Source organism: Drosophila miranda (genome assembly GCF_003369915.1).
Source record: "Drosophila miranda strain MSH22 chromosome Y unlocalized genomic scaffold, D.miranda_PacBio2.1 Contig_Y2_pilon, whole genome shotgun sequence".
Lineage (NCBI taxonomy): Eukaryota > Metazoa > Arthropoda > Insecta > Diptera > Drosophilidae > Drosophila > Drosophila miranda.
In genome coordinates, this window is record NW_022881614.1 from 25,005,842 (window position 1) to 25,019,434 (window position 13,593).

Below are 13,593 nucleotides of genomic sequence, written 5' to 3' on the forward strand. Positions count from 1 at the left end.
GAATTCCACGACCGCGAACCCGACGAACGTGCCGGGGAGGCGGACAACCCAGGTACCGCCGAACAAGCGCCGGACCACGACAGGGGCACAGGTACCGGCTGAAACGAAGGGAAAAGGGGGGAAGGGGCGACCGTGCCGGGGAAAAACCCGAGCGAGGCAAGCGACGACTGCCCGGATCCCGAAAAGTACCGACACTAGGTCGACCGACGGCGTAGCCCGCGACAAGCGTCTCCGGCAGTCCAAGACCCCACCATCACCGATCAGTGCCATTCCGCCACCACAGCCGAACGGTCGAATCGATCCCAACCCAAACGCATCCGAAGATAACGCAAAACCATACAACATGAAGGACCTACTGATTTTCCTCACTCTGCTAACCTCGACGCGCGCGCTGGTCAAGTTGAATGACTACACTAACGCGGACTATATCCCAATAGCGGACGGGGACGCCATCATTTGGGCCAACCACGGATACCTGCACCACACTACGAACGTGACTTCATACGAAGATTACGTCGCCGAAACGGAACAAGCCGCGGAGCTGTTTAGCCTAGACCGGATGGCGCAAGTGATAGCAGCCGACCTGGACCACATCAAGAACCTGGTGGCCACGCTAAGGGTCCACCATCGGGGAACAAGGAGTATAAACTTGCTCGGAACAGCATTGAAGGTAGTGGCCGGAACGCCCGACTTCGACGACTGGGAGCAGGTCAAATTCCAACAAAAGCAGCTGGCGGAGTCCAGCCGTGGCCAAAACGAAATCAACTCCAGGATTCAAACCCGAATCAACGAGCTGACCCGCCTCGTGAACCACATCGCCAAGGAGGACAACAGGATCATTATAACGGATCTGGAAGACCTCCTCCTGGCCTTAACCCTTGCCAAGATCAACGTGATCAGCCCCGCCCTTCTGGACGGCGCTGACATTAAGGAATTGGGCGAGCAACACCTCGCTAACATCAGCCTAGTGGAGCTACTAGAAGTGTCAAACATTAACGTCTTCCAGAGCGCAGACCTACTCCACTTTCTCATCAAGTTTCCCCAACCGAAGCTGGTCTGTAGGAAAATTCTTATTTTCCCGGTCCAACATCAGAACAAGATACTGGATTTCAGCGAGGGAGACATCGTGGCAGAATGCGGGCCCCAAACCCTCAGCATCGGGGATTGCGAAGCCACCATCGGCGCCACGTTTTGCAGAGAACGCGAGGGGATCACCTGCGCTCAGCAGATGGTGACCGGGTCCGTCGCGCACTGCGCGACTTCGCCCGGTCACTTGGATCCGATCGTCGTGGTGGACCACGGCACCATCATCGTCAACGACGCAAGGTTCACCGTTGTAGATGAGGCGGGGACCACCCAAGCAATCTCGGGATCGTACCTGGTTACGTATTCCCACCGGGTCTCGTTTAACGGGACCTGGTACGTGAATCACCTCGGCGACTCCAAAAGAAAGGCGGTGGTACCGGCGATGACTCGAATAAACGTAACGGCACACAAGGAAAAGCTAAGCTTGCCGTTCCTACGGGAGTTAAGCCTACAAAATTCAAACTACATCGACGACCTGAACGAGACGGTGACGATAAGGAGCGCCGCCTCCTATTTGTTCACCCTCGTCGTCGTCATCCCTCTCTGCGCCATCATCTGGGTGCTATACCGCCGCCTCAAAATAAATAATAAAATAAACGAGGGGGAACGTTGTGAGTTGCTGCGGACACCGCAACTCTACAGTTATACCCGATACTAATTCAGTATGGCTTTCCTCCGAAAGACGCTGCTAATATTAAACGACACGACAAAGAGTGCGTGCGAGAGAGACAGAAAATCAGTCTGAGCGTGACGTCGGGCGCTGCGTAGCCAGTGCAAATTGATTTGTTCCTTTTGGCTATAAAAATTATCTGATCTGGTCCAGATTCAGCAATCTGATAGATATGGTCGTTATCTATGATTCTGCGTTTTTAGTTTTCTCGAATGTGCAATATTGTGGATGCAACAGATTTTCGTCCTTTGTGGGGGCGGAAGGGGGTGGGGCGAAATTCTGAGATATACGTTTTATAATGAGATCTAACAGAAGTGCGGATACCAAATTTGGTTACTCTAGCCTTAATAGTCTTTGAGATTTGTGGATGCCCCAGATTTTCGTCCTTTGCGGGGGCGGAAGGGGGTGTGGCGAAATTTGGACACGAAACGGTCAAGGTCCGATATCACAGGAGTGTAGATACCAAATTTGGTTGCTTTGGCTCTTATAGGTTCTGAGATCCTTGAACTCATATTTTGCAATTGGCAAAGCCGACCATGAAACCTGTGTGTTAGAGAGAGACAGAGCGAGAAAGAATGAAATTGTTTTCTTGATTCTGGCTATAATAATTATACGATCTGGTTGAGATTTTACACTCTAGAACATATAGTCATCCTCTACGATTCTGCGTTTTTGGTTTTATCGTATCTTTAAAAATGTGGATGCCAAAGATTTTCGTCCTTTGTGAGGGCGGAAGTGGGCGGGGCGAAGTTTTGAAATATTTTTGTAGCAGTGACATATCACAGAAGTCTGGATCCAAAACATCGTTGCTCTAGATCTTATAGTCTTTGAGCACTAGGCGCTGAAGGGGACGGACGGACGGACGGACGGACAGACGGACGGACGGACGGACGGACGGACGGACGGACGGACAGACGGACGGACGGACAGACGGACAGACAGACAGGGCGCAATTGACTCGGCTATTGATGCTGATCAAGAATATATATACTTTATGGGGTCGGAAACGATTCCTTCTGGACGTTACACACATCCACTTTTACCACAAATCTAATATACCCCAATACTCATTTTGAGTATCGGGTATAACGAGGGGGAACGTTGTGAGTTGCTGCGGAGACCGCAACTCTACAGTTATACCCGATACTAAGTCAGTATGGCTCTCCTCCGGCAGACGCCGCTAATATTAAACGACACGACAAAGAGTGCGTGCGAGAGAGACAGAAAATCAGTCTGAGCGTGACGTCGGGCGCTGCGTAGCCACTGAAAATTGATTTCTTGCTTTTGGCTACAAAAATGATCCGATCTGATCCAGATTCAGCAATCTGATAGATATGGTCATTATCTATGATTCTGCGTTTTTAGTTTTCTCGAATGTGCAATATTGTGGATGCAACAGATTTTCGTCTTTTGTGGGGGTGGAAGGGGGTGGGGCGAAATTCTGAGATATACGTTTTATAGTGACATCTTAAAGGAGTGTGTGTACCAAATTTGGTTACTCGAGCCTTAATAGTCTCTGAGATTTGTGGATGCCCCAGATTTTCGTCCTTTGCGGGGGCGGAAGGGGGTGTGGCGAAATTTTGACACGAAACGGTCAAGGTCCGATATCACAGGAGTGTGGATACCAAATTTGGTTGCTATGGCTCTTATAGGTTCTGAGATCCTTGAACTCATATTTTGCAATTGACAAAACCGACCATGAAACCTGTGTGTTAGAGAGAGACAGAGCGAGAAAGAATGAAATTGTTTTCTTGATTCTGGCTATAATCATTATTCGATCTGGTTCAGATTTTGCACTGTAGAAGATATGCTCATCCTCACCGATTCTGCGTTTTTGGTTTTATCGTATCTTTAAAAATGTGGATGCCACAGATTTTCGTCCTTTGTGGGGCGGAAGTGGGCGGGGCGAAGTTTTGAAATATTTTTGTAGCAGTGACATATCACAGAAGTCTGGATCCAAAACATCGTTGCTCGTGATCTTATAGTCTTTGAGCACTAGGCGCTGAAGGGGACGGACGGACGGACGGACAGACGGACAGACAGACAGGGCTCAATCGACTCGGCTATTGATGCTGATCAAGCATATATATACTTTATGGGGTCGGAAACAATTCCTTCTGGACGTTACACACATCCACTTTTACCACAAATCTAATATACCCCAATACTCATTTTGAGTATCGGGTATAATAAAGAAAGAACGAAAAAAAAAATATATAAATGTCAATTCGGCAGATTCATGCATTACACTCATTACACACATTCGGATCCATTTACCATAGCTTAGATTACAGAATTGCAAGCCCGCTGACGCCGGCTCCCGTGAGTCGCGCTGTCAGCGGAGGGAAATGCATGACGTTAGAAATACAAGAAATAAGTCAGATTCCGAACGCCGAGCGAGCAAGGCGATTTTGATAAAACCCTACTATACAAGAACCAAAACAATGTAAGTTTTCGTCACGCCCCCTGGGAGGCCCTAGAATTAAGAAGATTAAAGTAGATTAAATAGAAAATAGACACTCTCCCCCTCCCCGAACTCTACGCAGCGAAGAACCAGCCATGAACGCCACCGAGAACACCCCAGCTAAGGCGCACCAGAGAGCCGCTGCATCAGCAGAGTCACCCGAAGTCGTAGACCTCACGGATTTCTCCGACGCCGAGGAACCGGAGTCCGCTGCCAAGGCGGACGAGGAAGCCGCCCCGAAGCCAGGAGTAGCCGAAGAACCCCACACCTCCGATGGGGACATGTACGCAGATATGGAGCTCGACGCCGACGAGGCAGGGGCAGCCGACCACGAGGGTCCCCGAGACAGCCCCCCGCTGTTCTCCCGCCGACCATCCGGGTTCCGTCGAGAGAACCTGTGGTCGCCGCCGCCGTATAAACGACGAGCCACGCCCTGCTCCCCGGAGCCAGGGTCATCGTCATTCGAAGAGGAGTTCGAAGATGCCGGTTCTAGCCAGCACAGCTTCCCGGAACCAGAGACGCCATCATACGCGCCGATGTTCGAACAGGAGTTTGAAGATGCCGGTTATCACCAGCGCCGCGATCCCCGAACCGGCCGTGGCATTTACCGCCCCGAGAGGGGGCTGGAGCGTTACACACCGAAACCATACAACGCGTACTACGACGACGGGGAGAGCGAAGAGGAGGAACCCTACGGTCGGCAATTCATAGCCGAAACAGAGACCTTTCACCACACGGTCACGCCATGGGGGTTACGCGTCACGCGTAACCACCAGATGTCCGTAGACGTCTTTGTCCCTCCCGGCCGGAATGTCAACGCGTTCTTCAGGACATTCCGAGAAGCCGCGGAACCAATCGACTACCGCTCCGAACCGGCCGCCCCAGCCAGGGCAAGCCCCCCGCACGCCGAAGCGCGACCGACAACGCCCGCATCGGATCCTCCCCGATGCCCCAATCCTCCAGAAGAGTCAGCGGCGACCACACCAACGCACGCCGAAGCGCCCCACGCGGAGGCAGCGCAAGGCCCTCCCACTGAAGAAGAGGAAAACGCCGCTCCGGTTCGACAAACGGAGCTGATCGAACCGGAGGAGCAGTGGGAAACGGGGCCGGACAGCGGGTACCCCACCATGACCCTACGGAGGGTAAAACAACCCGTTGCGGAGGAGACGGCGCCGACCCCCAAAACTGGGGAGTGGGAAGGACAAGACGAGTTGCTGGTGGACTGCGACTTGGATGAAATACTACGATTTCTTCAAGACGAATCTACGCGGGAGGGGCAAAGTCAGCGGACTTCTCCCTGATCGAAGAGCTGAACCAGCCCACCCCGTGGGTAATCGCGCCGGCAGATTGGCAGGTGAACATCCCAGGCCGAGCCCTACCGGCGGGCCTCATCGAGGAGATACACCAGCGGCTGCTGGAAACGGAGAGGCTCCGTCCGTGTAACGAACCTTAGGAAGGTTCGTCACAGCGCGCTACATCGCGGGATCGTCACCGCCCGAAGCACTGACAATTAGCCGGTAAGAACGCCCCCCACACCAACACATTGCCCCGCGTTTACCCAAAACCCCCCGAGACACGAACCGTTAGCCGGTGACAACTCCCCACCGGGCCAACACATTACCCCCACCTCTAAACTTAAGCTCCCGAAGCACAGACTAGCCGATAAGAACCACCGCCCCTTCCCTTCGCGGCTTCGGGACACTCCGCGAAGCGGCAGCCAATCCGAAGCCGACGAAGACGAAGACACGTAGATACTGATAAGTTAGAGATCGGCGGCAGCGAAGTTTTCCCGAGCGCGCAAGCGCCGAGCAGACTTCACTTACGCGGAGACCCAGCGAAGTTTTCCCGAGCGCGCAAGAAGGCCCGAGACCCGGGCCGAGAATAGACGTTGTCATGCGTGACAACTAAGATACAAGTTAAGAATCCTTCCGGGAACGTGACGAAACAACACAAAATATTCAATGTACATAACAAATTACCTGTATAACCAGCAAGCTAATAAATCATTATTGTAACGAGAACCAACCCCGTGTAAGTCATTTTTGGGGATCCAAACCCCTCCCCGGTCACCCTTACCAACAACTACTCGCCAGCGAGCCACACTCACCTCCACTAACCCCCGACCAATCCTCGAAACCCCCCCCTCACGCAGGTGTGACACGCCCTGCGCCCCTCTCTCGACCCCCACAGGTGTGACTCGCCCTGTGACCCCTCTTTCCCGACCCACGCAGGTGTGCCTCGCCCTGCGCCCGCCTCTCTCTCGACCCACGCAGGTGTGCCTCGCTCCGCGCCTTTCTTCTCGACCCTCACGTCCGCCCAGTAAGACGAGCCGACCCCCCTTTCGGAGTTCCTGCGAACTACAAATTTCTTGTAGGAAGACCCCTGGACAGGACTGAGCTTACCTCAGCCTGGAAGAGGAGACATTACAGCCTTCTTCACTCTGTCTTTGACATTCAGGTTCCAGCTAAGCTTCTTGTCAATTACCAACCCTAAGTAACTGGCACTGTCGCTAAAGGAGAGCCTGCATCCTTGTAGTATTGTAGGGTTGAGGGGCGGTACCTTGTATTTATTTGTGAATAGTACGAGTTCCGTTTTTGAGGGATTTACTCCCAGACCGCGCGATTCTGTCCAATCCGACAGTTGCGCTAGCTTTGTGGACATTAAGTCGCACAGTGTTTGGGGGTATTTCCCCGAGAAGATAATCGCAACGTCGTCCGCATAGGCCACGACTTTGCAGCCCCCCCCCCCCCCCCCCCCCCTTCTAGGTCACATAGAATCTTGTTGACTGCTATGTTCCACAGAAGAGGAGACAGGACACCACCTTGCGGGGTGCCTCTGTTGACATACCTTGACTGGGCGGACGATCCCATCGATGATGTCACCGTCCTGCATGTGAGCAATTGATCAATGAGCATCACCAAGTGACGGTCCACCCCCAGGTCAGTCAGGGCTTCTGTAATGGCGCCCGGTACAACGTTGTTGAAAGCTCCCTCAATATCGAGAAAGGCTATAAGTGAGTACTCTTTGTGATGCAGAGATTTCTCTACCGCTGAGATCCCTTCATGAAGAGCCGTTTCCGTGGATTTTCCTTTCCGGTAGGCATGCTGTGCGCCTGACAGCAACTGAGGGTGTATAGTTGTCCTCAGTTGCAGCCCGACGAGTCTCTCAAAGGTTTTGAGGATGAAGGACGATAGGCTGATTGGTCTAAAGTCTTTTGCAGCTGAGTGCGAGGCTTTCCCAGCTTTGGGAATGAAGACTATCTTTGCCTTAAGCCATGTTCGCGGGATTGTACCCACAGCCAGTATCTTCATGAAGATACCTTGTAGCCAGTTGATGGCCGTATCCCCGGGCTTCTGAAGTTGGGCCGGGATTACCTGGTCTGGGCCTGGCGATTTGAACGGGTTGAAGCTGTTTATTGCCCAGCTTATGTTACGTTTTGTGAGGATGTGATCCATCGAGGTTACCGGTCCCTCTCCTGGAAGATGTGCCGTCTCGATGGTTGTGCACCCTGCGTCTAGTAGAATGTGCAGGGACTCCTCACTGGAGTTAGTCCACGTGCCGTTATTCCTTTTAAGATACCCTACCGAGGGGTTAGTTTTTGAGAGAATCTTGCGAAGCCTTGCGGCCTCTGACGTTTCCTCAATTTCCAAGCAAAATTTTTGCCAAGAGGCCCTTTTTGCTTTCCTTGTTTCCTTTTTATATAGTGACAGACTGATTTTGTAGTCTGCCCAGTGGCTCTCCTCGTTCGCGCTTTTGGCCCTGTTGAAGAGGGTCCTGCAGCTTTTACGTAGGATGTCTATTTGTTTTGACCACCAGGGGGTTTCTTTTTCCCCTAGGTTTGCTAGAGGGGCATGCTGCCGCGAAGGCTTTGTTGCATGCCTCTGTGAACCTGTTCACTAGGCGATCTAGGTCGTCTTTTGTGTCAGGGAATGATGGTGCTTTGGAGGGGAGTAAGTCCTCCAGGACTGAGCTATATTTTTCCCAGTTGGCTTTCCTGGGATTAATATAGTCCTTAGGTTTCGGACACTCGAGCGATAGTGTGGTCTCGATGTATCTGTGGTCAGAGAAAGAGTGGTCATCAAGGACTTGCCAACTCTTGACTATGTCTAACAGGTTGGAAGACACTAGGGTGATGTCAATAACCTCCTGTCGATTTTTAATTATAAAAGTGGCAACGACCCGTTGCCCCGATTACAAATAAATAGATTTGAGTTAAGGATGAAGCTGAAAAGTGACTCACCCCTTACATTTGTGTTTGAGCTCCCCCATTGAGTGTGGTGAGCGTTGGCATCGCAACCTATTAATAGGTCTATGTCCGACCTCTCGCTGTCGCTGGCTAGCTTGCGAACAAGGTCGTTGGGAGGATCGTTTCCCTCATGGGCCATGTAGGACGACATCAGCCTTAGATGTGTCCCTTTCAGCTCTAGGCTTGCCGCCGTGGTGTCGGTATCGCTATAATTATGGAGCAGAAAGATATTAAGGTGCTTTCTGGCGAGAATGCAGGTGCGGGTCTTACCTTCATGTTGAGCTACAATTATCTTGTACTCCTTCGACCCTAGTCCACAAACCTTGTCTCCCACTATCCAAGGTTCCTGGAACAGGGCTACGTCTGCTCCGCTCTCTTCGAGGCGGAGTATAAGAGCAGCGGATGCTGCTTAACAGTGGTGGAGATTGATCTGAAGGAGCCTCAAGGACATCCTTAGTGTTCTCCACCACTGTAATGTCGGCATCCGGATCGTCCTCGACTTCCTCGTGGCAACACATCGCCTCGAAGTCGCATCTCAGCGTGCCATCGGTGGAGTAGCCCTCTGGGTCTATCTCTGTGAGATCGTCGGGTGCTGCGGGTCCAGGCTGCTTTTCCAGCAGCTCGAAGCAGCGGTCGGCCAGTGCCGCTTCCACCCACTTCCACTGGTTTCTAGGTATCCGGGAGTCCGCGCTGCCTGTCAGCGTCCTTTCTCTGGCAATCTGCGCGAATGATGTGTTAGGCAGCACTCTGGAGCGCTTCGGTGTCGGCCCCGGAGTCTCTTGCGAGCGCTGCCTTTTTGGCTGAGTGGCTTCGTTCTTCGGTGCTTCCTTGCCAAAGTTCGGCAGCACCTTCGAGGCCCACGCAACCTTCTTTATCAATTTGTCCGTCGGGCTGGACATCTGGCTTGCGTTCTGCCGACGGAGTATATTGCCAGCACTCCTTCTATCGGCATATGTAAAAGATTTGGCTTGGACACTAGTAGATGGTGACTCATCACCCGCCACTTTACCAGCAGGCAGAGCAGCCGCAGGATTGCATAGCCACTCTGCCAAGGTATCGGTTTTGGGAGCCAATTCACCACCCACCCCGACACCGGGATGAGACCCCTTTGGGCTCTCCCTAGCATCTTCCGCCGCGCAGGTTTTCCCTGCTGATTTGCGGGTCGGGCCAGGCCTTTGGGCCGCTGCCTTCCCCTGTTTGGGATTGCTCCCTGTTGGCATTTGGGGAGTGCCAGACTCATTTTGTTTGTTTTTAAATTCTTCCATTCTTTCCCACGAGCTGCAGAGAAGGGGTACGGTCCGTCCTGGCAGAGATCCACGTTGCCCGGATAAGGCATACTTAGAACAGGGGGCTGCCAAGTCCCTGAGCTCTCCGTTAACGACTGGGCTAGTTTTATATACCGGGCCCCCAGCCAGGCTGACTCTCGGCACGGGTCGAATAACACTCTTAGTCCGGCCCGGTGTGAGCTGAATGTGGGGGGTTGGGATGTGGGTAGGTAGTGTGTAGGGATAGGGGAGTGTGTGAGCTACTTATACGAGGCGGCACCACAAGCGAACACCCGCTGGCTGTCCGGGGCTGCTTATTTTCGGTACTCTCCCTAGGGATGTCCGATTATTCGCAGCTGAACTACCTATATGACCTGTATATAGGTAGGTCGTTCGCTATCCGCAACCTGCGACCCGTCCGGTGGCCCCCTTTGAGCCACCTCACGAGCTCATCAGACCAGAGATGAGCATCAGAGAGACGCAAAGTTGTTTATGAATTTTCGATACCACCCTGCCAATCCCAGAAAGCTTCTCAACGCTTTCAACGACGTCGGCAATAAAAAATCCGAAATAGCCGAGACTTTTTCGGGGTCAGTGCGAATACCACCCTCTCCTATTATATGCCCTAGATATCTCACAGAGCGCACACAGAATTTACTTTTCTCGATATTTAAGGTCAAGCCAGCTTCCCGAATCCGCGAGGCCACGGTGTCCAAAACGAGTAAATGTCTCTCAAACGTATCTGACACCAGCAATAAGTCGTCCAAATAAACGAAGCGGACTTTATCCATTAAGCGTGTCATGGTTTGAGATGGTTTTCTAAGCGACGCAGGAATGACTTTATCCATTAAGCGTGTCATGGTTTGAGAGGCATTACAGAGACCAAACGGCATGACTTTATAATGATACAAGGGCCTCCCTGGAACCGTGAATGCAGTTAGGGAAATCTTTTTTTTTTTGAGGACTGACGATCCTCGCTAGCATTGTTTGGAAGCAATTTTAGAAGTAGGCATTAGGCAAGTAATCGGAAAAAGAGTTTTTGTTTGGGAGAGGAAGTATTTAGTTATTTAGTGTTGCATTTAATTAGGCGATTAATTGTAGATGTAGGTGTTTATTTATTTGATTGAATCAGTTTGGATATTTAGATTTATCAATTTATTGATTTGAATTAACCGATTTATGTATTTAGATTTATTTATTTGGTTATCTAAACATTGAATTAATTATTCGCTTATTTATTTATTGCACTATTTATTTATTTGTTTTCTCGTTACGATTGAAGGTATTGAGGATTAATTAGCCAGGAACTAGGTGTTTAGTGGAGTAGGGTAGTCAGATAATAAACAATCCAATTTATTTATCACCAAGATAGTTAAGTAAATAGGGAATAGACGAAGGAAAGGAGTACGTTAGGAAAATTGGTTGATGAGTGACCCGGAGATTTTTAAAGGGTCGGGAAAGACAAGGCGTAGCCCAGGCACAACGCAGGTACCAGCCGTACAACATGCCGACGACTCGGTCCCAGGACGGTAAAGCCGGCAGTAGGCCGGAAGGGCCGTCGCAAGTGGCGGAAAACGTACATGCGGGGTTGTACCAGGAGGACCCAGAGGCCGGAGTGGTAGGAGGTCAACAGCGAACCCGTAAGGACCTGGTGTTACCGTCCGAGTTAAGCTCAGCCGTGAACGCAACCTTAGCCCAAGCACAGGAGACCTACCGAGCGTCGCTCGGGCAGCAAATGGAAGCGCTGAGATCGTCAATGCAAGCGGACATGCTAGAGTTCATGCGAGAGATCAACGCTGTGGTGGGTTCGTTAAAAGCGGAGCGAACGGCGAGTGATGCGAATGGAAGGAATCGGGGATCAAATGCAACCAGTCTGGGAGGAGGTCAATAGGAAGCACCCGCGAACCAGCAAGCACATCCAACGCACTTGTTCGTGGACAACGGAACATTGGAGGCCGATCAGAGGACCCAAGCCGATCAGAGACCCGTGGAGGAGTGGCTGTTCAACGGGATGGGCGCAGGAGCAAACCCTAACAGGAATCGACCGAGTTTCGGAGAGCAAAAGCAGATACGAAGATGGGGACTTAGCTTCGACGGTGATCCAAAGGGGATGCCCGTGGGCGAATTCATATTTCGGGTGGAGCATCTACAGACGTCGTATCAGGTACCGTGGGCGGAGGTGTTGAAAGCCTTTCACACATTGGTCAGTGGCCACGCAAGGGATTGGTACTGGATGCATGTTCGGACGGTAGGAATGCCGGACTATGGTCTCCAGCAGCAGTTTCAAGTTCGTCGAACAGAGTTCGAGCGAGAGCAAGAGCTCAGGGAACGCTGACAACGCCACGGGGAGTCGGCGGACCAGTACATCCAGGAGATGTTGGTGTTGAGGTCGATATTGCTGAATCCGTTCTCGGATTATGATCTAATAAAGATCATAAAGATCAATATTAGGGATGCAATTTCGAGGGTGATTTATCCAATGCAGATACCAAATCTCCAGAAGCTGCGAGAAGAGTGTGCGGACGCCGATAAACTGCTGGCGACGGACAAGGAGCGGTCCAGACCATGGGGGTAGTAGGCGCAGGGAAGATCACAAAGCACATGAATTGGATGCGAACACTCACGACCCGGAGGAACAGACCGAGGCATTGGATGCTGTCCATAGGACGAGGGAATCCGGAGGCGACCGCACCCAGCTGAAGTGCTGGAATTGCGCTCAGCCGGGTCACACTTATTTTGACAGTGATGTTTACACTACTATATATAAAGTTAACCAAGCGGTATTACCCGAAGCTAAATGGTCCGAGCGCAAGCCGATAAAGGAAAGGCAGCGTCAGTACGAGCTGGAGACGTTGCAAGGCTCACGTATTGGGGTGTTTCACGCAAAGGATCTGAAAGTAGCCCAGGCATCTCAGTCGATGGAGCCAGAGACTCTCAATCTCAGGGTGTGGGCGATGGCCTACGTTTGGGGCCCCTTAATTGAAAAAGCCCACCTGCTTGGCACTCCCGTTTCGGCGGAGTAATCCTGGAAACGGTAGTGTGGTGTTTTGGGTGGTTTTGGAGAGAGCCGATAGGTATCAGGGCTGGAGAAGAAAGAGACAGCGGCATCTATAGTGGATCCTGGGAAGGAAAAGGAAACGGGGCGAGGAAGAAAAAAAGGAAGTTTCCGGTGGAGAATAGTGGAGGCCGCACGTGCCCTGAAAGAAAAAAAGGAAACAAAATTGGTGATCGTGGTGATAACGATCCCACCAAGACATCAGCGGCAGGCATCAACATCAGCAGAAGCGGCGGACATCGGCAGCAGCATCCCGGTACTGGCCAGGCCGGAAAACTGGTGCGAGAACCCCCGGGGAAAGAAAGCAGAAATACACCCACACGAATCAATATCACACACCTTCATCCACCCACATCACACACAACCCTCGCATGTATACCCTCATTCATAACACATCACATAACATCACCAAATTTCACACATCTACACCCGTGAAGAAGAGCGGGACCCTGAATATGAAAAGGGAGCGAACTCAAAAGGTGGCGCTCATGGAAGGGTGGGACCCTGCTAGGGATAACGAAACCAACTATCCCCGCTGACGAAAGTGCCAACGAGGACAAGTCTGTCCTATAAATTAGATTTGTTTTTTTTTGTATGTTTTTGTTTTTGTTTTTGTTTTTGTTCTGTTCAATCCGTCCCCTGGCTTATCGGGTCGGAAACACCCCTGAACGATAGGCCAGGGTAGCAAAGAGGCGGATCATAACAATGTATAATAGACCTTAAATTCTTCTGTATATTTACAGTATATTTTTGAAATGAGCCAGTATATTTTGGTATAATTCTGAGGGTCGTATACCGATAAATGAC

General features: G+C 51.4%; 1 protein-coding gene across 2 annotated transcripts; it reads left to right on the plus strand.

Moving 5' to 3' along the window:
• The first annotated feature begins 3,994 nt into the window (after positions 1–3,994).
• On the plus strand, positions 3,995–5,787 carry LOC117193329. 2 transcript variants are annotated; one of them, XM_033398058.1, is made up of 2 exons: positions 3,995–4,202; positions 4,273–5,787. In XM_033398058.1, exons 1-2 carry the CDS (start codon positions 4,105–4,107, stop codon positions 5,519–5,521), a joined length of 1,347 nt encoding a protein of 448 aa, XP_033253949.1. In that variant the 5' UTR covers positions 3,995–4,104; the 3' UTR covers positions 5,522–5,787. The 2 variants fall into 2 exon arrangements, with proteins under 2 accessions (XP_033253949.1, XP_033253950.1); XM_033398059.1 differs by having other exon boundaries at positions 4,308–5,787.
• Positions 5,788–13,593: the final 7,806 nt, after the last annotated feature.

Coding starts and splice junctions, on each gene's coding strand:
- LOC117193329 (XM_033398058.1), top strand. CDS start 4,105: ATGCATGACGTTAGAAATACAAGAAATAAGTCAGATTCCGAACGCCGA. Junction 4,203..4,272: donor TATACAAGAACCAAAACAAT/GTAAGTTTTCGT, acceptor AATAGAAAATAG/ACACTCTCCCCCTCCCCGAA.